General features: G+C 60.4%; 1 protein-coding gene across 1 annotated transcript in view; it reads left to right on the top strand.

The window, feature by feature from the left end:
• Window positions 1-21,259, top strand: part of LOC116279800 (uncharacterized) — a 97,195-nt gene that overhangs the window by 45,426 nt on the left and 30,510 nt on the right. Inside the window, exons 17-35 of the mRNA XM_072950622.1 lie at window positions 8-102; window positions 1,271-1,341; window positions 2,309-2,471; window positions 2,987-3,060; window positions 4,664-4,775; window positions 5,319-5,392; window positions 6,996-7,107; window positions 7,651-7,724; window positions 9,329-9,440; window positions 9,984-10,057; window positions 11,662-11,773; window positions 12,318-12,395; window positions 13,996-14,107; window positions 14,651-14,724; window positions 16,330-16,441; window positions 16,985-17,058; window positions 18,663-18,774; window positions 19,318-19,391; window positions 20,997-21,108. Of these exons, the coding sequence (XP_072806723.1) occupies window positions 8-102; window positions 1,271-1,341; window positions 2,309-2,471; window positions 2,987-3,060; window positions 4,664-4,775; window positions 5,319-5,392; window positions 6,996-7,107; window positions 7,651-7,724; window positions 9,329-9,440; window positions 9,984-10,057; window positions 11,662-11,773; window positions 12,318-12,395; window positions 13,996-14,107; window positions 14,651-14,724; window positions 16,330-16,441; window positions 16,985-17,058; window positions 18,663-18,774; window positions 19,318-19,391; window positions 20,997-21,108 (1,821 nt within the window). The remainder of the gene's footprint in view (window positions 1-7; window positions 103-1,270; window positions 1,342-2,308; window positions 2,472-2,986; window positions 3,061-4,663; window positions 4,776-5,318; window positions 5,393-6,995; window positions 7,108-7,650; window positions 7,725-9,328; window positions 9,441-9,983; window positions 10,058-11,661; window positions 11,774-12,317; window positions 12,396-13,995; window positions 14,108-14,650; window positions 14,725-16,329; window positions 16,442-16,984; window positions 17,059-18,662; window positions 18,775-19,317; window positions 19,392-20,996; window positions 21,109-21,259) is intronic.

Here is a 21,259-nt window from a genome sequence, read left to right as displayed (position 1 = left end):
CTTTAAGATTGGATGCAATCTGCATACAGAGGCAGGCAGAGAAGTACATGAGGCAGGAGCCCACCCCAGGAGGACCGTACAGGCTGCATCCTTCCCTGAGACGTAAGGAGCACACTGTGAACTGCAGCAGCTTCATTTCTGCTGCAAAAGCCTCCAAGTGGGCTTCTTGTCCCCGTGGGTGATTGCTGGGTTTCCTGGACACCACACCACACACTCACCACAGGGGGCAGGTTCTCAGCTGGGTGACAAGATGTTTTCTTCACGTGCTGCCAGCCAGCAGGGCTCTGTCTCCTGTGAGCAGTGGAGCTCATGCCCCTCCAGGGACTGTGGGCCACCCTCCAGGCCCTTGGTTGGCTGGCATGGCTGCTTTCTGTGTGCTAGAAGACATGAGTGTCAGCACTCTCTTCCAGCCTGGACACGGTGTTGAAGGCTGCTTTCTCCTTGTAGTTGAGAAAAATAACATGCACAGAGTTTTGGAATGAAGGCAGTATGTCCTGATGAGAAAAAATTTTTCTTCATTTGCCTTGGTGGATAAATATTCTATTCAAGATCTGCTTTAAGACAGCAGGCATTTCTTTACTAATTATGCAGGTCCCTTCGTTCCTATAAGGAATGTTGCACGGTGACCTAGAGTAGCCCGCTAGGAAGTGACATGACTACGTAGTCTCCCTCTTCTAGAGTCACACGTGTAACTCTAAAGTCTTCCAACAGGTTCTCCGTGTAATTCACCGTTCTTCTGCTGATTATTACAATATTAGTCTTTCTAAGGCTACTTGTTTCATAAGTGTTTACATAACACGCAGTCACTTGTACAAGACATGTCCTATCGGACGAGGATTGTAACAGCTTACCAGCGGGCTGAGGAGGGAGAGGTGCAGCTCATGGTCAGGGGTTGTTATGCTGTTTCTATGAAAGACACTTCTCACTTTAATATGTAGCCTGTGCAGAGACTGGTTTCCCCTGAACTGCATTGTGAGCCACCTGTGTTAGTGTTGATTTCCAGGGATCTGAGCCCTGAGCTCCCATCCAGGGTGATTAGCTATGAAAACACCTGAACCAGGGCTCTGTGGTGTCCTCATCACGGGTCAGGGGTCCAGCCTCTCCTCGTCCTCGGGGTCACCTGAGACATGAGGGGGACCTGCGGCCTCTGTACGGAGCCCGGGGCGTGGGCAGGAGTGACAGCTCCTGGGGGAGGGCATGGACGGCTCATGCTTCCCCCCACGGCCTCTGTCAGAGAGGACCCGCCCTCAGCGCTGCTCTCCCTTTACAGCCTCAGGGCCTGGTGGCGCCCCTGTGAGGAACGGCAGCGACTTCCGTGCTCAGGAGGCCGAGGAGACACAGGTAAGTGATTTGTTTCCAGTTGTGTCAGAGTGATCACTTTGTGTTGGGATTTGATCTCTGGAGATATCTGCTGTCTTTCCAATCGCCCTCTCCTGCCTTGCATCTGGATTGTGTGTTCCGTGATGGGTCTGCTGTGTCATTTACTTTTCAAAAGCAAACTCTTTGCTGGATCTTCCCCAAGGCCTCAACACACAGCTGGTCATCTTTGGTGGAAACTTTCATGTTTTTATAAAAGTAGGAAAAACACTCTAAATAGTTACATGAATTCTCTACTGGAGAGCCAAAGCAGTCTCCCTGAGAAAGAAAACACAGTGGGGGCACCACTACTCTGGATTTCAAGCTGTATCATAAAACTATAGGTATCAGAACTGGCATGAAAACAGACTCAACACCAATGTAACACGCTCAAGGGCCCAGAAATACACCCACGCAAATACAGTCAATTGACATTTGACAAGGGAGCCAACAGTACTAAATGGAGAAAAGGCAGTGTCTGAAATAAATGGTGCTGGGAAAATAGGATGCTCCCGTGTAAAAGGCTTAAATCCCTGTCACATGCTCTTCAAGGGGGTTGACTTGAAATGAATTAAAGACTTAAAGGTAACACCTAAAACCACCATTCTCTCTCATTCTCTCTGCTCATAATATGTAAACAAGGGGCTTTTGTGCTGGTGAAGGGCTGAGTGGAGAGTGGCACTAGGGGTAGAAGCATGCTTGTCTCTGTGATGCCCCAGGACCAGCCCCTTTCCTCCCTACATTTCCAGACACTGGCAGTGGCTTACTGCTGGGCCTAAAACGTCCATAAGCTCACACGGCGACACAGGAGACAAGAGATTTCTGGCACTGATGCTGTTCTATAGAACCCTGGTGCATTTGAAGGTGTTGGGGACTATTCCTGTTCCAGTTGGTGTTTCTCTCTTTTCGAATAATACTGATATATTTAAAAACTGCATCTCTTGTTCTGCAGGACTATGGGCCTAGAAGAGGCCCCAGAACTATCCCAGCACCATGGGAAGATTTCTACCCCTGGGGATGTCCACCAGAACCATTCATTAGATACAGGGCACTGGCACCTAGACGACCCACGTGCCTTCTAGGACCTTATCCACAACCTGTATCTCCAGTCATTGGTAAGATGAAAGCATATGTCTATTTTCTTGTTGAGTCTCTGCAGAAGAATGGAAGATGCCAAGCCAAGAATTTCCAATGCCTGGAAAAATCAGATTGAGTAAATTGTAACGTTCTTTTAGGTAATTAGGATACACATTTATTTCATAGCCATGTCATTTCCCAATCATGACCTAGAACGAGGAGTATCTTACAGAGAAAAGGTCTGACAGAAGGCAAAAACATCACTACTACGTATCTTCAACATACACCATGATCTGGGCTCTCTGACGGATGAAGCACCGCTAATGATTTCTCCAACTAATTTAAGCCGTGAACTTACACAGCTGATGATAATTCCCAAAACACAAAACTAGAGAAATATAGTCTCTTCCTGAAGAGTCAGGACACTTACAATCCTATATTTGTGATGTGGGAACGAGTGGGATACGGGGAAGGAAGGCTCACCAGGTTTTGTGTGGCTTCAGCAAAGTCTTCACAGGCGAGCCTAATCCTCCATCCCTTCTGTGGTTTTCAGCCCACGTAGGACCTGGCCCGGCCCCGGCATTGGCCGGCAGCTCCCGCCCGCCTGCGGCGGCCCCGGAGGCCCAGGTAAGTGGGGTGACCGTTCTCCGTTGGACTTCGTCCTGGGAAAGGTGAGCTTCCTGTTTCCCGGAAGCCATTCCCGCCCTCATCTCCAGACTGTGTGTCCTGTGACGGGTCTGGAGTGTCGTTCGCTTTCAAATTCAATCTCCCCAGGGGCCAGTGGGCTGCTTGTCCCTGGAGCCCGTCACCTTGGCGGGTGCCTGCCTAAGCCACGAGGGAGTGCTCAGAAGCCGAGGACCGCAGACTTTGGCTGTGGGTTTCTCGAGATAGCGTGCGGAGGGTGAGCCCTCGCTCCACACTGGCTTCTCCTGGCTCTGCTGACTCCTTCCTGACGACCTGCACCTGGGGTTGCTCCTGGGTCACTGAGGCAGAGTCCTGTGTCGTCACTCGTTTGACTTGTTCCCTTGCTGAGGCCAGGTGATTCTCCTGTTTAGCATGCCCATTGAAATCCTCGTAACTGAGAAAGGGGCAAAGCCCTCCCTCCAGCTTTGTCCTGTGTGCTTTGTGCAGCTTTGAGTCTACCTGTTTGGTGTGGGATAAATGTCAGAACCCGTGACCGTCTGTTCTCGGGACGGAGATGTGCCTGGCCCGCTGCGTCCAGTTGTACTCTGGGTAGACGTTGCTTTTGTAGTAAGAAATAGAGGCTTGCAGGGAAAGAGCCCGCAGTGAAGAGGCCTACTTCCCTGCAGGGGAATTGCGACGTGCAGCAGCATCCTCCCGTCGTGCTCCCCACCCCTGCGCCTGGTCGGGCCTGCCCTGCCCTGGAAGCTGTCAGAGCTGCTCCTGTGCGTCAGCATGACACGCCGCGGGATTTTGCGCCCGGGCTAGTAGGGTCCTTTTGGTGTCAGTTGTGGGATCCAGACATCCCACTTGAGTTTGCCGAAGGACACAAGAAGTGTGTGCTTCGTAGCGCACTGAAAACCCAGACGTCCCTGAGGATAGCGGTGATTGCAGCGGAGCGTGACTACCTCCTGTGGGCAGCGTTGTCCCTTCAGGAGCACTTGGGCAGCTCCCCCGCAGGACTCCGGGGTGCCCAGCTCCCCAGTGCACTTTGCGCCCAGGGGAAGCCCCTGCAGGTCGGAGGAGAGTACTTCGTTGGGGGGGGAAGGAGAGGACCAGGCAGGGTCCTGGAGGCAGAGCGGTGACCCAGGTGCGGCTCTGATTGCACGTGTGGAGGACGAGCTTTTCACGTCCGTCCCTTCTGCGTGTTCCTGGTCGGCGCCGTGCCAGCTCCCATGGAGCTGGGGTGGTGGCGAGGAGGGCTGTCCTGCCCAAAGGGGCTGCCTGTTGTGAAGGCGCTGCTTTTGTCAGAGTGCTAGAAGCTCTGTGTGCATCCTCGCAGGCAGGACCCTTGGCTTCGTCCACTGGGCGACAGCGGGGGCGTTGTGTGGTGCCATTGTTGTCCCCCCGTGTCCTGCTGCGTGGCCCGGGCTGCCGGCTGCAGGCCCCAGAGGGCTGGGTGGAGCGTGGGGCACTGTGCTGCTGGGTGGGCACCCGGCGGTGTGTGGGGAGGGTGCCCGGTGCCGACAGCTGATGCGTTGGGTTTCGGCATTTGTCGGTGGTTGCTCCGTTTCTGTCGCCTGACACGGCTCTCCCTTCTGCCCTGCAGGTTACCTTGCAGCATCCCGGCCTTTGCAAGGACCGGCCCGTGTGGCCACCACCAGCTGGGCCCCCATTGGGCCCTGTCCAGCCTCGCTCACCTGTACCGGATGCTCCACTTGGTAAGATGAAAGCGTAGATTCCTCTGTTTGTTCCTTGCGTCACTGCAGGAGAAGGGCAGATCGCTCTCCAGGTCCCTCCCAGGGCATGGGCCACCCTGACTGGGCTCTCGGCCATGCTCCCCTGGTGCCATAGCGGACGCAATTGATGGACCGCGTCTTACCCTCCCCAATCCTGCCCTGGGGAGGAGGTGTCTCTTGTAGAGTGCTACGGAGTAAGAGGCCTGTGACAGAAGGCAGGCGTGTCAGTTCTGCACACGGGCCTTCAACAGGGAGCACGTTCCGGGCTCCCCGAAGGAGAAGCCCACCCCTGCCATTGTCTGCAGCGTGTGGAGCCCTGACCTTCCACGGCCGTTGATCGGCTATGGAAGAGACACCTGAACCCGTGGCCTGTGGTGTCTCCCTCAGGGTCACGAGACCTGTCTCCCACTCGGTCTGATGCGGGGACGAGTGGGATACGGGGAAGGAAGGCTCACCAGGTTTTGTGTGGCTTCAGCAAAGTCTTCGCAGGCGAGCCTAATCCTCCATCCCTTCTGTGGTTTTCAGCCCACGTAGGACCTGGCCCGGCCCCGGCATTGGCCGGCAGCTCCCGCCCGCCTGCGGCGGCCCCGGAGGCCCAGGTAAGTGGGGTGGCCGTGCTCCGTTGGACGTCGTCCTGGGAAAGGTGAGCTTCCTGTTTTCCCGGAAGCCATTCCCGCCCTCATCTCCAGACTGTGTGTCCTGTGACGGGTCTGGAGTGTCGTTCGCTTTCAAATTCAATCTCCCCAGGGGCCAGTGGGCTGCTTGTCCCTGGAGCCCGTCACCTTGGCGGGTGCCTGCCTAAGCCACGAGGGAGTGCTCAGAAGCCGAGGACCGCAGACTTTGGCTGTGGGTTTCTCGAGATAGCGTGCGGAGGGTGAGCCCTCACTCCACACTGGCTTCTCCTGGCTCTGCTGACTCCTTCCTGACGACCTGCACCTGGGGTTGCTCCTGGGTCACTGAGGCAGAGTCCTGTGTCGTCACTCGTTTGACTTGTTCCCTTGCTGAGGCCAGGTGATTCTCCTGTTTAGCATGCCCATTGAAATCCTCGTAACTGAGAAAGGGGCAAAGCCCTCCCTCCAGCTTTGTCCTGTGTGCTTTGTGCAGCTTTGATTCTACCTGTTTGGTGTGGGATAAATGTCAGAACCCGTGACCGTCTGTTCTCGGGACGGAGATGTGCCTGGCCCGCTGCGTCCAAGTGTACTCTGGGTAGATGTTGCTTTTGTAGTAAGAAATAGAGGCTTGCAGGGAAAGAGCCCGCAGTGAAGAGGCCTACTTCCCTGCAGGGGAATTGCGATGCGCAGCAGCGTCCTCCCGTCGTGCTCCCCACCCCTGCGCCTGGTCGGGCCTGCCCTGCCCTGGAAGCTGTCAGAGCTGCTCCTGTGCGTCAGCATGACACGCCGCGGGATTTTGCGCCCGGGCTAGTAGGGTCCTTTTGGTGTCAGTTGTGGGATCCAGACATCCCACTTGAGTTTGCCGAAGGACACAAGAAGTGTGTGCTTTGTAGCGCACTGAAAACCCAGACGTCCCTGAGGATAGCGGTGATTGCAGCGGAGCGTGACTACCTCCTGTGGGCAGCATGTCCCTTCAGGAGCACTTGGGCAGCTCCCCCGCAGGACTCCGGGGTGCCCAGCTCCCCAGTGCACTTTGCGCCCAGGGGAAGCCCCTGCAGGTCGGAGGAGAGTACTTCGTTGGGGGGGGAAGGAGAGGACCAGGCAGGGTCCTGGAGGCAGAGCGGTGACCCAGGTGCGGCTCTGATTGCACGTGTGGAGGACGAGCTTTTCACGTCCGTCCCTTCTGCGTGTTCCTGGTCGGCGCCGTGCCAGCTCCCATGGAGCTGGGGTGGTGGCGAGGAGGGCTGTCCTGCCCAAAGGGGCTGCCTGTTGTGAAGGCGCTGCTTTTGTCAGAGTGCTAGAAGCTCTGTGTGCATCCTCGCAGGCAGGACCCTTGGCTTCGTCCACTGGGCGACAGCGGGGGCGTCGTGTGGTGCCATTGTTGTCCCCCCGTGTCCTGCTGCGCGGCCCGGGCTGCCGGCTGCAGGCCCCAGAGGGCTGGGTGGAGCGTGGGGCACTGTGCTGCTGGGTGGGCACCCGGCGGTGTGTGGGGAGGGTGCCCGGTGCCGACAGCTGATGCGTTGGGTTTCGGCATTTGTCGGTGGTTGCTCCGTTTCTGTCGCCTGACACGGCTCTCCCTTCTGCCCTGCAGGTTACCTTGCAGCATCCCGGCCTTTGCAAGGACTGGCCCGTGTGGCCACCACCAGCTGGGCCCCCATTGGGCCCTGTCCAGCCTCGCTCACCTGTACCGGATGCTCCACTTGGTAAGATGAAAGCGTAGATTCCTCTGTTTGTTCCTTGCGTCACTGCAGGAGAAGGGCAGATCGCTCTCCATGTCCCTCCCAGGGCATGGGCCACCCTGACTGGGCTCTCGGCCATGCTCCCCTGGTGCCATAGCGGACGCAATTGATGGACCGCGTCTTACCCTCCCCAATCCTGCCCTGGGGAGGAGGTGTCTCTTGTAGAGTGCTACGGAGTAAGAGGCCTGTGACAGAAGGCAGGCGTGTCAGTTCTGCACACGGGCCTTCAACAGGGAGCACGTTCCGGGCTCCCCGAAGGAGAAGCCCACCCCTGCCATTGTCTGCAGCGTGTGGAGCCCTGACCTTCCACGGCCGTTGATCGGCTATGGAAGAGACACCTGAACCCGTGGCCTGTGGTGTCTCCCTCAGGGTCACGAGACCTGTCTCCCACTCGGTCTGATGCGGGGACGAGTGGGATACGGGGAAGGAAGGCTCACCAGGTTTTGTGTGGCTTCAGCAAAGTCTTCGCAGGCGAGCCTAATCCTCCATCCCTTCTGTGGTTTTCAGCCCACGTAGGACCTGGCCCGGCCCCGGCATTGGCCGGCAGCTCCCGCCCGCCTGCGGCGGCCCCGGAGGCCCAGGTAAGTGGGGTGGCCGTGCTCCGTTGGACGTCGTCCTGGGAAAGGTGAGCTTCCTGTTTTCCCGGAAGCCATTCCCGCCCTCATCTCCAGACTGTGTGTCCTGTGACGGGTCTGGAGTGTCGTTCGCTTTCAAATTCAATCTCCCCAGGGGCCAGTGGGCTGCTTGTCCCTGGAGCCCGTCACCTTGGCGGGTGCCTGCCTAAGCCACGAGGGAGTGCTCAGAAGCCGAGGACCGCAGACTTTGGCTGTGGGTTTCTCGAGATAGCGTGCGGAGGGTGAGCCCTCACTCCACACTGGCTTCTCCTGGCTCTGCTGACTCCTTCCTGACGACCTGCACCTGGGGTTGCTCCTGGGTCACTGAGGCAGAGTCCTGTGTCGTCACTCGTTTGACTTGTTCCCTTGCTGAGGCCAGGTGATTCTCCTGTTTAGCATGCCCATTGAAATCCTCGTAACTGAGAAAGGGGCAAAGCCCTCCCTCCAGCTTTGTCCTGTGTGCTTTGTGCAGCTTTGAGTCTACCTGTTTGGTGTGGGATAAATGTCAGAACCCGTGACCGTCTGTTCTCGGGACGGAGATGTGCCTGGCCCGCTGCGTCCAGGTGTACTCTGGGTAGATGTTGCTTTTGTAGTAAGAAATAGAGGCTTGCAGGGAAAGAGCCCGCAGTGAAGAGGCCTACTTCCCTGCAGGGGAATTGCGACGCGCAGCAGCGTCCTCCCGTCGTGCTCCCCACCCCTGCGCCTGGTCGGGCCTGCCCTGCCCTGGAAGCTGTCAGAGCTGCTCCTGTGCGTCAGCATGACACGCCGCGGGATGTTGCGCCCGGGCTAGTAGGGTCCTTTTGGTGTCAGTTGTGGGATCCAGACATCCCACTTGAGTTTGCCGAAGGACACAAGAAGTGTGTGCTTCGTAGCGCACTGAAAACCCAGACGTCCCTGAGGATAGCGGTGATTGCAGCGGAGCGTGACTACCTCCTGTGGGCAGCGTTGTCCCTTCAGGAGCACTTGGGCAGCTCCCCCGCAGGACTCCGGGGTGCCCAGCTCCCCAGTGCACTTTGCGCCCAGGGGAAGCCCCTGCAGGTCGGAGGAGAGTACTTCGTTGTGGGGGGAAGGAGAGGACCAGGCAGGGTCCTGGAGGCAGAGCGGTGACCCAGGTGCGGCTCTGATTGCACGTGTGGAGGACGAGCTTTTCACGTCCGTCCCTTCTGCGTGTTCCTGGTCGGCGCCGTGCCAGCTCCCATGGAGCTGGGGTGGTGGCGAGGAGGGCTGTCCTGCCCAAAGGGGCTGCCTGTTGTGAAGGCGCTGCTTTTGTCAGAGTGCTAGAAGCTCTGTGTGCATCCTCGCAGGCAGGACCCTTGGCTTCGTCCACTGGGCGACAGCGGGGGCGTCGTGTGGTGCCATTGTTGTCCCCCCGTGTCCTGCTGCGCGGCCCGGGCTGCCGGCTGCAGGCCCCAGAGGGCTGGGTGGAGCGTGGGGCACTGTGCTGCTGGGTGGGCACCCGGCGGTGTGTGGGGAGGGTGCCCGGTGCCGACAGCTGATGCGTTGGGTTTCGGCATTTGTCGGTGGTCGCTCCGTTTCTGTCGCCTGACACGGCTCTCCCTTCTGCCCTGCAGGTTACCTTGCAGCATCCCGGCCTTTGCAAGGACCGGCCCGTGTGGCCACCACCAGCTGGGCCCCCATTGGGCCCTGTCCAGCCTCGCTCACCTGTACCGGATGCTCCACTTGGTAAGATGAAAGCGTAGATTCCTCTGTTTGTTCCTTGCGTCACTGCAGGAGAAGGGCAGATCGCTCTCCAGGTCCCTCCCAGGGCATGGGCCACCCTGACTGGGCTCTCGGCCATGCTCCCCTGGTGCCATAGCGGACGCAATTGATGGACCGCGTCTTACCCTCCCCAATCCTGCCCTGGGGAGGAGGTGTCTCTTGTAGAGTGCTACGGAGTAAGAGGCCTGTGACAGAAGGCAGGCGTGTCAGTTCTGCACACGGGCCTTCAACAGGGAGCACGTTCCGGGCTCCCCGAAGGAGAAGCCCACCCCTGCCATTGTCTGCAGCGTGTGGAGCCCTGACCTTCCACGGCCGTTGATCGGCTATGGAAGAGACACCTGAACCCGTGGCCTGTGGTGTCTCCCTCAGGGTCACGAGACCTGTCTCCCACTCGGTCTGATGCGGGGACGAGTGGGATACGGGGAAGGAAGGCTCACCAGGTTTTGTGTGGCTTCAGCAAAGTCTTCGCAGGCGAGCCTAATCCTCCATCCCTTCTGTGGTTTTCAGCCCACGTAGGACCTGGCCCGGCCCCGGCATTGGCCGGCAGCTCCCGCCCGCCTGCGGCGGCCCCGGAGGCCCAGGTAAGTGGGGTGGCCGTGCTCCGTTGGACGTCGTCCTGGGAAAGGTGAGCTTCCTGTTTTCCCGGAAGCCATTCCCGCCCTCATCTCCAGACTGTGTGTCCTGTGACGGGTCTGGAGTGTCGTTCGCTTTCAAATTCAATCTCCCCAGGGGCCAGTGGGCTGCTTGTCCCTGGAGCCCGTCACCTTGGCGGGTGCCTGCCTAAGCCACGAGGGAGTGCTCAGAAGCCGAGGACCGCAGACTTTGGCTGTGGGTTTCTCGAGATAGCGTGCGGAGGGTGAGCCCTCACTCCACACTGGCTTCTCCTGGCTCTGCTGACTCCTTCCTGACGACCTGCACCTGGGGTTGCTCCTGGGTCACTGAGGCAGAGTCCTGTGTCGTCACTCGTTTGACTTGTTCCCTTGCTGAGGCCAGGTGATTCTCCTGTTTAGCATGCCCATTGAAATCCTCGTAACTGAGAAAGGGGCAAAGCCCTCCCTCCAGCTTTGTCCTGTGTGCTTTGTGCAGCTTTGAGTCTACCTGTTTGGTGTGGGATAAATGTCAGAACCCGTGACCGTCTGTTCTCGGGACGGAGATGTGCCTGGCCCGCTGCGTCCAGGTGTACTCTGGGTAGATGTTGCTTTTGTAGTAAGAAATAGAGGCTTGCAGGGAAAGAGCCCGCAGTGAAGAGGCCTACTTCCCTGCAGGGGAATTGCGACGCGCAGCAGCGTCCTCCCGTCGTGCTCCCCACCCCTGCGCCTGGTCGGGCCTGCCCTGCCCTGGAAGCTGTCAGAGCTGCTCCTGTGCGTCAGCATGACACGCCGCGGGATGTTGCGCCCGGGCTAGTAGGGTCCTTTTGGTGTCAGTTGTGGGATCCAGACATCCCACTTGAGTTTGCCGAAGGACACAAGAAGTGTGTGCTTCGTAGCGCACTGAAAACCCAGACGTCCCTGAGGATAGCGGTGATTGCAGCGGAGCGTGACTACCTCCTGTGGGCAGCGTTGTCCCTTCAGGAGCACTTGGGCAGCTCCCCCGCAGGACTCCGGGGTGCCCAGCTCCCCAGTGCACTTTGCGCCCAGGGGAAGCCCCTGCAGGTCGGAGGAGAGTACTTCGTTGTGGGGGGAAGGAGAGGACCAGGCAGGGTCCTGGAGGCAGAGCGGTGACCCAGGTGCGGCTCTGATTGCACGTGTGGAGGACGAGCTTTTCACGTCCGTCCCTTCTGCGTGTTCCTGGTCGGCGCCGTGCCAGCTCCCATGGAGCTGGGGTGGTGGCGAGGAGGGCTGTCCTGCCCAAAGGGGCTGCCTGTTGTGAAGGCGCTGCTTTTGTCAGAGTGCTGGAAGCTCTGTGTGCATCCTCGCAGGCAGGACCCTTGGCTTCGTCCACTGGGCGACAGCGGGGGCGTCGTGTGGTGCCATTGTTGTCCCCCCGTGTCCTGCTGTACGGCCCGGGCTGCCGGCTGCAGGCCCCAGAGGGCTGGGTGGAGCGTGGGGCACTGTGCTGCTGGGTGGGCACCCGGCGGGGTGTGGGGAGGGTGCCCGGTGCCGACAGCTGATGCGTTGGGTTTCGGCATTTGTCGGTGGTCGCTCCGTTTCTGTCGCCTGACACGGCTCTCCCTTCTGCCCTGCAGGTTACCTTGCAGCATCCCGGCCTTTGCAAGGACCGGCCCGTGTGGCCACCACCAGCTGGGCCCCCATTGGGCCCTGTCCAGCCTCGCTCACCTGTACCGGATGCTCCACTTGGTAAGATGAAAGCGTAGATTTCCTCTGTTTGTTCCTTGCGTCACTGCAGGAGAAGGGCAGATCGCTCTCCAGGTCCCTCCCAGGGCATGGGCCACCCTGACTGGGCTCTCGGCCGTGCTCCCCTGGTGCCATAGCGGACGCAATTGATGGACCGCGTCTTACCCTCCCCAATCCTGCCCTGGGGAGGAGGTGTCCCTTGTAGAGTGCTACGGAGTAAGAGGCCTGTGACAGAAGGCAGGCGTGTCAGTTCTGCACACGGGCCTTCAACAGGGAGCACGTTCCGGGCTCCCCGAAGGAGAAGCCCACCCCTGCCATTGTCTGCAGCGTGTGGAGCCCTGACCTTCCACGGCCGTTGATCGGCTATTGAAGAGACACCTGAACCCGTGGCCTGTGGTGTCTCCCTCAGGGTCACGAGACCTGTCTCCCACTCGGTCTGATGCGGGGACGAGTGGGATACGGGGAAGGAAGGCTCACCAGGTTTTGTGTGGCTTCAGCAAAGTCTTCGCAGGCGAGCCTAATCCTCCATCCCTTCTGTGGTTTTCAGCCCACGTAGGACCTGGCCCGGCCCCGGCATTGGCCGGCAGCTCCCGCCCGCCTGCGGCGGCCCCGGAGGCCCAGGTAAGTGGGGTGGCCGTGCTCCGTTGGACGTCGTCCTGGGAAAGGTGAGCTTCCTGTTTTCCCGGAAGCCATTCCCGCCCTCATCTCCAGACTGTGTGTCCTGTGACGGGTCTGGAGTGTCGTTCGCTTTCAAATTCAATCTCCCCAGGGGCCAGTGGGCTGCTTGTCCCTGGAGCCCGTCACCTTGGCGGGTGCCTGCCTAAGCCACGAGGGAGTGCTCAGAAGCCGAGGACCGCAGACTTTGGCTGTGGGTTTCTCGAGATAGCGTGCGGAGGGTGAGCCCTCGCTCCACACTGGCTTCTCCTGGCTCTGCTGACTCCTTCCTGACGACCTGCACCTGGGGTTGCTCCTGGGTCACTGAGGCAGAGTCCTGTGTCGTCACTCGTTTGACTTGTTCCCTTGCTGAGGCCAGGTGATTCTCCTGTTTAGCATGCCCATTGAAATCCTCGTAACTGAGAAAGGGGCAAAGCCCTCCCTCCAGCTTTGTCCTGTGTGCTTTGTGCAGCTTTGAGTCTACCTGTTTGGTGTGGGATAAATGTCAGAACCCGTGACCGTCTGTTCTCGGGACGGAGATGTGCCTGGCCCGCTGCGTCCAGTTGTACTCTGGGTAGACGTTGCTTTTGTAGTAAGAAATAGAGGCTTGCAGGGAAAGAGCCCGCAGTGAAGAGGCCTACTTCCCTGCAGGGGAATTGCGACGTGCAGCAGCATCCTCCCGTCGTGCTCCCCACCCCTGCGCCTGGTCGGGCCTGCCCTGCCCTGGAAGCTGTCAGAGCTGCTCCTGTGCGTCAGCATGACACGCCGCGGGATTTTGCGCCCGGGCTAGTAGGGTCCTTTTGGTGTCAGTTGTGGGATCCAGACATCCCATTTGAGTTTGCCGAAGGACACAAGTAGTGCACGCTTCGTAGCGCACTGAAAACCCAGACGTCCCTGAGGATAGCGGTGATTGTAGCGGAGCGTGACTACCTCCTGTGGGCAGCGTTGTCCCTTCAGGAGCACTTGGGCAGCTCCCCCGCAGGACTCCGGGGTGCCCAGCTCCCCAGTGCACTTTGCGCCCAGGGGAAGCCCCTGCAGGTCCTAGGAGATTACTTCGTGGGGTGGGGGGAGGAGAGGGCCAGGCAGGGTCCTGGAGGCAGAGCGGTGACCCAGGTGCGGCTCTGATTGCACGTTTGGAGGACGAGCTTTTCACGTCCGTCCCTTCTGCGTGTTCCTGGTCGGCGCCGGGCCAGCTCCCGTGGAGCTGGGGTGGTGGCGAGGAGGGCTGTCCTGCCCAAAGGGGCTGCCTGTTGTGAAGGCGCTGCTTTTGTCAGAGTGCTGGAATCTCTGTGTGCATCCTCGCAGGCAGGACCCTTGGCTTCGTCCACTGGGCGACAGCGGGTCGTCGTGTGGTGCCATTGTTGTCCCCCCGTGTCCTGCTGCGCGGCCCGGGCTGCCGGCTGCAGGCCCCAGAGGGCTGGGTGGAGCGTGGGGCACTGTGCTGCTGGGTGGGCACCCGGCGGGGTGTGGGGAGGGTGCCCGGTGCCGACAGCTGATGCGTTGGGTTTCGGCATTTGTCGGTGGTCGCTCCGTTTCTGTCGCCTGACACGGCTCTCCCTTCTGCCCTGCAGGTTACCTTGCAGCATTCCGGCCTTTGCAAGGACCGGCCCGTGTGGCCACCACCAGCTGGGCCCCCATTGGGCCCTGTCCAGCCTCGCTCACCTGTACCGGATGCTCCACTTGGTAAGATGAAAGCGTAGATTCCTCTGTTTGTTCCTTGTGTCAGTGCAGGAGAAGGGCAGATCGCTCTCCAGGTCCCTCCCAGGGCATGGGCCACCCTGACTGGGCTCTCGGCCGTGCTCCCCTGGTGCCATAGCGGACGCTATAGATGGACCGCGTCTTACCCTCCCCAATCCTGCCCTGGGGAGGAGGTGTCCCTTGTAGAGTGCTACGGAGTAAGAGGCCTGTGACAGAAGGCAGGCGTGTCAGTTCTGCACACGGGCCTTCAACAGGGAGCACGTTCCGGGCTCCCCGAAGGAGAAGCCCACCCCTGCCATTGTCTGCAGCGTGTGGAGCCCTGACCTTCCACGGCCGTTGATCGGCTATGGAAGAGACACCTGAACCCGTGGCCTGTGGTGTCTCCCTCAGGGTCACGAGACCTGTCTCCCACTCGGTCTGATGCGGGGACGAGTGGGATACGGGGAAGGAAGGCTCACCAGGTTTTGTGTGGCTTCAGCAAAGTCTTCGCAGGCGAGCCTAATCCTCCATCCCTTCTGTGGTTTTCAGCCCACGTAGGACCTGGCCCGGCCCCGGCATTGGCCGGCAGCTCCCGCCCGCCTGCGGCGGCCCCGGAGGCCCAGGTAAGTGGGGTGGCCGTGCTCCGTTGGACGTCGTCCTGGGAAAGGTGAGCTTCCTGTTTTCCCGGAAGCCATTCCCGCCCTCATCTCCAGACTGTGTGTCCTGTGACGGGTCTGGAGTGTCGTTCGCTTTCAAATTCAATCTCCCCAGGGGCCAGTGGGCTGCTTGTCCCTGGAGCCCGTCACCTTGGCGGGTGCCTGCCTAAGCCACGAGGGAGTGCTCAGAAGCCGAGGACCGCAGACTTTGGCTGTGGGTTTCTCGAGATAGCGTGCGGAGGGTGAGCCCTCGCTCCACACTGGCTTCTCCTGGCTCTGCTGACTCCTTCCTGACGACCTGCACCTGGGGTTGCTCCTGGGTCACTGAGGCAGAGTCCTGTGTCGTCACTCGTTTGACTTGTTCCCTTGCTGAGGCCAGGTGATTCTCCTGTTTAGCATGCCCATTGAAATCCTCGTAACTGAGAAAGGGGCAAAGCCCTCCCTCCAGCTTTGTCCTGTGTGCTTTGTGCAGCTTTGAGTCTACCTGTTTGGTGTGGGATAAATGTCAGAACCAGTGACCGTCTGTTCTCGGGACGGAGATGTGCCTGGCCCGCTGCGTCCAGTTGTACTCTGGGTAGACGTTGCTTTTGTAGTAAGAAATAGAGGCTTGCAGGGAAAGAGCCCGCAGTGAAGAGGCCTACTTCCCTGCAGGGGAATTGCGACGCGCAGCAGCATCCTCCCGTCGTGCTCCCCACCCCTGCGCCTGGTCGGGCCTGCCCTGCCCTGGAAGCTGTCAGAGCTGCTCCTGTGCGTCAGCATGACACGCCGCGGGATTTTGCGCCCGGGCTAGTAGGGTCCTTTTGGTGTCAGTTGTGGGATCCAGACATCCCATTTGAGTTTGCCGAAGGACACAAGTAGTGCGCGCTTCGTAGCGCACTGAAAACCCAGACGTCCCTGAGGATAGCGGTGATTGTAGCGGAGCGTGACTACCTCCTGTGGGCAGCATTGTCCCTTCAGGAGCACTTGGGCAGCTCCCCCGCAGGACTCCGGGGTGCCCAGCTCCCCAGTGCACTTTGCGCCCAGGGGAAGCCCCTGCAGGTCGGAGGAGATTACTTCGTTTGGGGGGGGGAGGAGAGGGCCAGGCAGGGTCCTGGAGGCAGAGCGGTGACCCAGGTGCGGCTCTGATTGCACGTGTGGAGGACGAGCTTTTCACGTCCGTCCCTTCTGCGTGTTCCTGGTCAGCGCCGGGCCACCTCCCGTGGAGCTGGGGTGGTGGCGAGGAGGGCTGTCCTGCCCAAAGGGGCTGCCTGTTGTGAAGGCGCTGCTTTTGTCAGAGTGCTGGAAGCTCTGTGTGCATCCTCGCAGGCAGGACCCTTGGCTTCGTCCACTGGGCGACAGCGGGGGCGTCATGTGGTGCCATTGTTGTCCCCCCGTGTCCTGCTGCGCGGCCCGGGCTGCCGGCTGCAGGCCCCAGAGGGCTGGGTGGAGCGTGGGGCACTGTGCTGCTGGGTGGGCACCCGGCGGGGTGTGGGGAGGGTGCCCGGTGCCGACAGCTGATGCGTTGGGTTTCGGCATTTGTCGGTGGTCGCTCCGTTTCTGTCGCCTGACACGGCTCTCCCTTCTGCCCTGCAGGTTACCTTGCAGCATCCCGGCCTTTGCAAGGACCGGCCCGTGTGGCCACCACCAGCTGGGCCCCCATTGGGCCCTGTCCAGCCTCGCTCACCTGTACCGGATGCTCCACTTGGTAAGATGAAAGCGTAGATTCCTCTGTTTGTTCCTTGTGTCAGTGCAGGAGAAGGGCAGATCGGTCTCCAGGTCCCTCCCAGGGCATGGGCCACCCTGACTGGGCTCTCGGCCGTGCTCCCCTGGTGCCATAGCGGACGCTATAGATGGACCGCGTCTTACCCTCCCCAATCCTGCCCTGGGGAGGAGGTGTCCCTTGTAGAGTGCTACGGAGTAAGAGGCCTGTGACAGAAGGCAGGCGTGTCAGTTCTGCACACGGGCCTTCAACAGGGAGCACGTTCCGGGCTCCCCGAAGGAGAAGCCCACCCCTGCCATTGTCTGCAGCGTGTGGAGCCCTGACCTTCCACGGCCGTTGATCGGCTATGGAAGAGACACCTGAACCCGTGGCCTGTGGTGTCTCCCTCAGGGTCACGAGACCTGTCTCCCACTCGGTCTGATGCGGGGACGAGTGGGATACGGGGAAGGAAGGCTCACCAGGTTTTGTGTGGCTTCAGCAAAGTCTTCGCAGGCGAGCCTAATCCTCCATCCCTTCTGTGGTTTTCAGCCCACGTAGGACCTGGCCCGGCCCCGGCATTGGCCGGCAGCTCCCGCCCGCCTGCGGCGGCCCCGGAGGCCCAGGTAAGTGGGGTGGCCGTGCTCCGTTGGACGTCATCCTGGGAAAGGTGAGCTTCCTGATTTCCCGGAAGCCATTCCCGCCCTCATCTCCAGACTGTGTGTCCTGTGACGGGTCTGGAGTGTTGTTCGCTTTCAAATTCAATCTCCCCAGGGGCCAGTGGGCTGCTTGTCCCTGGAGCCCGTCACCTTGGCGGGTGCCTGCCTAAGCCACGAGGGAGTGCTCAGAAGCCGAGGACCGCAGACTTTGGCTGTGGGTTTCTCGAGATAGCGTGCGGAGGGTGAGCCCTCGCTCCACACTGGCTTCTCCTGGCTCTGCTGACTCCTTCCTGACGACCTGCACCTGGGGTTGCTCCTGGGTCACTGAGGCAGAGTCCTGTGTCGTCACTCGTTTGACTTGTTCCCTTGCTGAGGCCAGGTGATTCTCCTGTTTAGCATGCCCATTGAAATCCTCGTAACTGAGAAAGGGGCAAAGCCCTCCCTCCAGCTTTGTCCTGTGTGCTTTGTGCAGCTTTGAGTCTACCTGTTTGGTGTGGGATAAATGTCAGAACCCGTGACCGTCTGTTCTCGGGACGGAGATGTGCCTGGCCCGCTGCGTCCAGTTGTACTCTGGGTAGACGTTGCTTTTGTAGTAAGAAATAGAGGCTTGCAGGGAAAGAGCCCGCAGTGAAGAGGCCTACTTCCCTGCAGGGGAATTGCGACGTGCAACAGCATCCTCCCGTCGTGCTCCCCACCCCTGCTCCTGGTCGGGCCTGCCCTGCCCTGGAAGCTGTCAGAGCTGCTCCTGTGCGTCAGCATGACACGCCGCGGGATTTTGCGCCCGGGCTAGTAGGGTCCTTTTGGTGTCAGTTGTGGGATCCAGACATCCCATTTGAGTTTGCCGAAGGACACAAGTAGTGCGCGCTTCGTAGCGCACTGAAAACCCAGACGTCCCTGAGGATAGCGGTGATTGTAGCGGAGCGTGACTACCTCCTGTGGGCAGCGTTGTCCCTTCAGGAGCACTTGGGCAGCTCCCCCGCAGGACTCCGGGGTGCCCAGCTCCCCAGTGCACTTTGCGCCCAGGGGAAGCCCCTGCAGGTCCTAGGAGATTACTTCGTGGGGGGGGGGGAGGAGAGGGCCAGGCAGGGTCCTGGAGGCAGAGCGGTGACCCAGGTGCGGCTCTGATTGCACGTGTGGAGGACGAGCTTTTCACGTCCGTCCCTTCTGCGTGTTCCTGGTCGGCGCCGGGGCAGCTCCCGTGGAGCTGGGGTGGTGGCGAGGAGGGCTGTCCTGCCCAAAGGGGCTGCCTGTTGTGAAGGCGCTGCTTTTGTCAGAGTGCTGGAATCTCTGTGTGCATCCTCGCAGGCAGGACCCTTGGCTTCGTCCACTGGGCGACAGCGGGTCGTCGTGTGGTGCCATTGTTGTCCCCCCGTGTCCTGCTGCGCGGCCCGGGCTGCCGGCTGCAGGCCCCAGAGGGCTGGGTGGAGCGTGGGGCACTGTGCTGCTGGGTGGGCACCCGGCGGGGTGTGGGGAGGGTGCCCGGTGCCGACAGCTGATGCGTTGGGTTTCGGCATTTGTCGGTGGTCGCTCCGTTTCTGTCGCCTGACACGGCTCTCCCTTCTGCCCTGCAGGTTACCTTGCAGCATCCCGGCCTTTGCAAGGACCGGCCCGTGTGGCCACCACCAGCTGGGCCCCCATTGGGCCCTGTCCAGCCTCGCTCACCTGTACCGGATGCTCCACTTGGTAAGATGAAAGCGTAGATTCCTCTGTTTGTTCCTTGTGTCAGTGCAGGAGAAGGGCAGATCGCTCTCCAGGTCCCTCCCAGGGCATGGGCCACCCTGACTGGGCTCTCGGCCGTGCTCCCCTGGTGCCATAGCGGACGCTATAGATGGACCGCGTCTTACCCTCCCCAATCCTGCCCTGGGGAGGAGGTGTCCCTTGTAGAGTGCTACGGAGTAAGAGGCCTGTGACAGAAGGCAGGCGTGTCAGTTCTGCACACGGGCCTTCAACAGGGAGCACGTTCCGGGCTCCCCGAAGGAGAAGCCCACCCCTGCCATTGTCTGCAGCGTGTGGAGCCCTGACCTTCCACGGCCGTTGATCGGCTATGGAAGAGACACCTGAACCCGTGGCCTGTGGTGTCTCCCTCAGGGTCACGAGACCTGTCTCCCACTCGGTCTGATGCGGGGACGAGTGGGATACGGGGAAGGAAGGCTCACCAGGTTTTGTGTGGCTTCAGCAAAGTCTTCGCAGGCGAGCCTAATCCTCCATCCCTTCTGTGGTTTTCAGCCCACGTAGGACCTGGCCCGGCCCCGGCATTGGCCGGCAGCTCCCGCCCGCCTGCGGCGGCCCCGGAGGCCCAGGTAAGTGGGGTGGCCGTGCTCCGTTGGACGTCGTCCTGGGAAAGGTGAGCTTCCTGTTTTCCCGGAAGCCATTCCCGCCCTCATCTCCAGACTGTGTGTCCTGTGACGGGTCTGGAGTGTCGTTCGCTTTCAAATTCAATCTCCCCAGGGGCCAGTGGGCTGCTTGTCCCTGGAGCCCGTCACCTTGGCGGGTGCCTGCCTAAGCCACGAGGGAGTGCTCAGAAGCCGAGGACCGCAGACTTTGGCTGTGGGTTTCTCGAGATAGCGTGCGGAGGGTGAGCCCTCGCTCCACACTGGCTTCTCCTGGCTCTGCTGACTCCTTCCTGACGACCTGCACCTGGGGTTGCTCCTGGGTCACTGAGGCAGAGTCCTGTGTCGTCACTCATTTGACTTGTTCCCTTGCTGAGGCCAGGTGATTCTCCTGTTTAGCATGCCCATTGAAATCCTCGTAACTGAGAAAGGGGCAAAGCCCTCCCTCCAGCTTTGTCCTGTGTGCTTTGTGCAGCTTTGAGTCTACCTGTTTGGTGTGGGATAAATGTCAGAACCCGTGACCGTCTGTTCTCGGGACGGAGATGTGCCTGGGCCGCTGCGTCCAGTTGTACTCTGGGTAGACGTTGCTTTTGTAGTAAGAAATAGAGGCTTGCAGGGAAAGAGCCCGCAGTGAAGAGGCCTACTTCCCTGCAGGGGAATTGCGACGTGCAGCAGCATCCTCCCGTCGTGCTCCCCACCCCTGCGCCTGGTCGGGCCTGCCCTGCCCTGGAAGCTGTCAGAGCTGCTCCTGTGCGTCAGCATGACACGCCGCGGGATTTTGCGCCCGGGCTAGTAGGGTCCTTTTGGTGTCAGTTGTGGGATCCAGACATCCCATTTGAGTTTGCCGAAGGACACAAGTAGTGCACGCTTCGTAGCGCACTGAAAACCCAGACGTCCCTGAGGATAGCGGTGATTGTAGCGGAGCGTGACTACCTCCTGTGGGCAGCGTTGTCCCTTCAGGAGCACCTGGACAGCTCCCCCGCAGGACTCCGGGGTGCCCAGCTCCCCAGTGCACTTTGCGCCCAGGGGAAGCCCCTGCAGGTCGGAGGAGATTACTTCGTTTGGGGGGGGGAGGAGAGGGCCAGGCAGGGTCCTGGAGGCAGAGCGGTGACCCAGGTGCGGCTCTGATTGCACGTGTGGAGGACGAGCTTTTCACGTCCGTCCCTTCTGCGTGTTCCTGGTCGGCGCCGGGCCAGCTCCTGTGGAGCTGGGGTGGTGGCGAGGAGGGCTGTCCTGCCCAAAGGGGCTGCCTGTTGTGAAGGCGCTGCTTTTGTCAGAGTGCTGGAAGCTCTGTGTGCATCCTCGCAGGCAGGACCCTTGGCTTCGTCCACTGGGCGACAGCGGGGGCGTCGTGTGGTGCCATTGTTGTCCCCCCGTGTCCTGCTGCGCGGCCCGGGCTGCCGGCTGCAGGCCCCAGAGGGCTGGGTGGAGCGTGGGGCACTGTGCTGCTGGGTGGGCACCCGGCGGGGTGTGGGGAGGGTGCCCGGTGCCGACAGCTGATGCGTTGGGTTTCGGCATTTGTCGGTGGTCGCTCCGTTTCTGTCGCCTGACACGGCTCTCCCTTCTGCCCTGCAGGTTACCTTGCAGCATCCCGGCCTTTGCAAGGACCGGCCCGTGTGGCCACCACCAGCTGGGCCCCCATTGGGCCCTGTCCAGCCTCGCTCTCCTGTACCGGATACTCCACTTGGTAAGATGAAAGCGTAGATTCCTCTGTTTGTTCCTTGTGTCAGTGCAGGAGAAGGGCAGATCGCTCTCCAGGTCCCTCCCAGGGCATGGGCCACCCTGACTGGGCTCTCGGCCGTGCTCCCCTGGTGCCATAGCAGACGCAATTGATGGAC

The sequence above is a fragment of the Vicugna pacos genome, chromosome 27 (assembly GCF_048564905.1).
Source record: "Vicugna pacos chromosome 27, VicPac4, whole genome shotgun sequence".
In the NCBI taxonomy this organism is placed as follows: domain Eukaryota; kingdom Metazoa; phylum Chordata; class Mammalia; order Artiodactyla; family Camelidae; genus Vicugna; species Vicugna pacos.
Note: the sequence above shows the minus strand (reverse complement) of the source record. Positions and strands in the feature narration are given on the sequence as shown.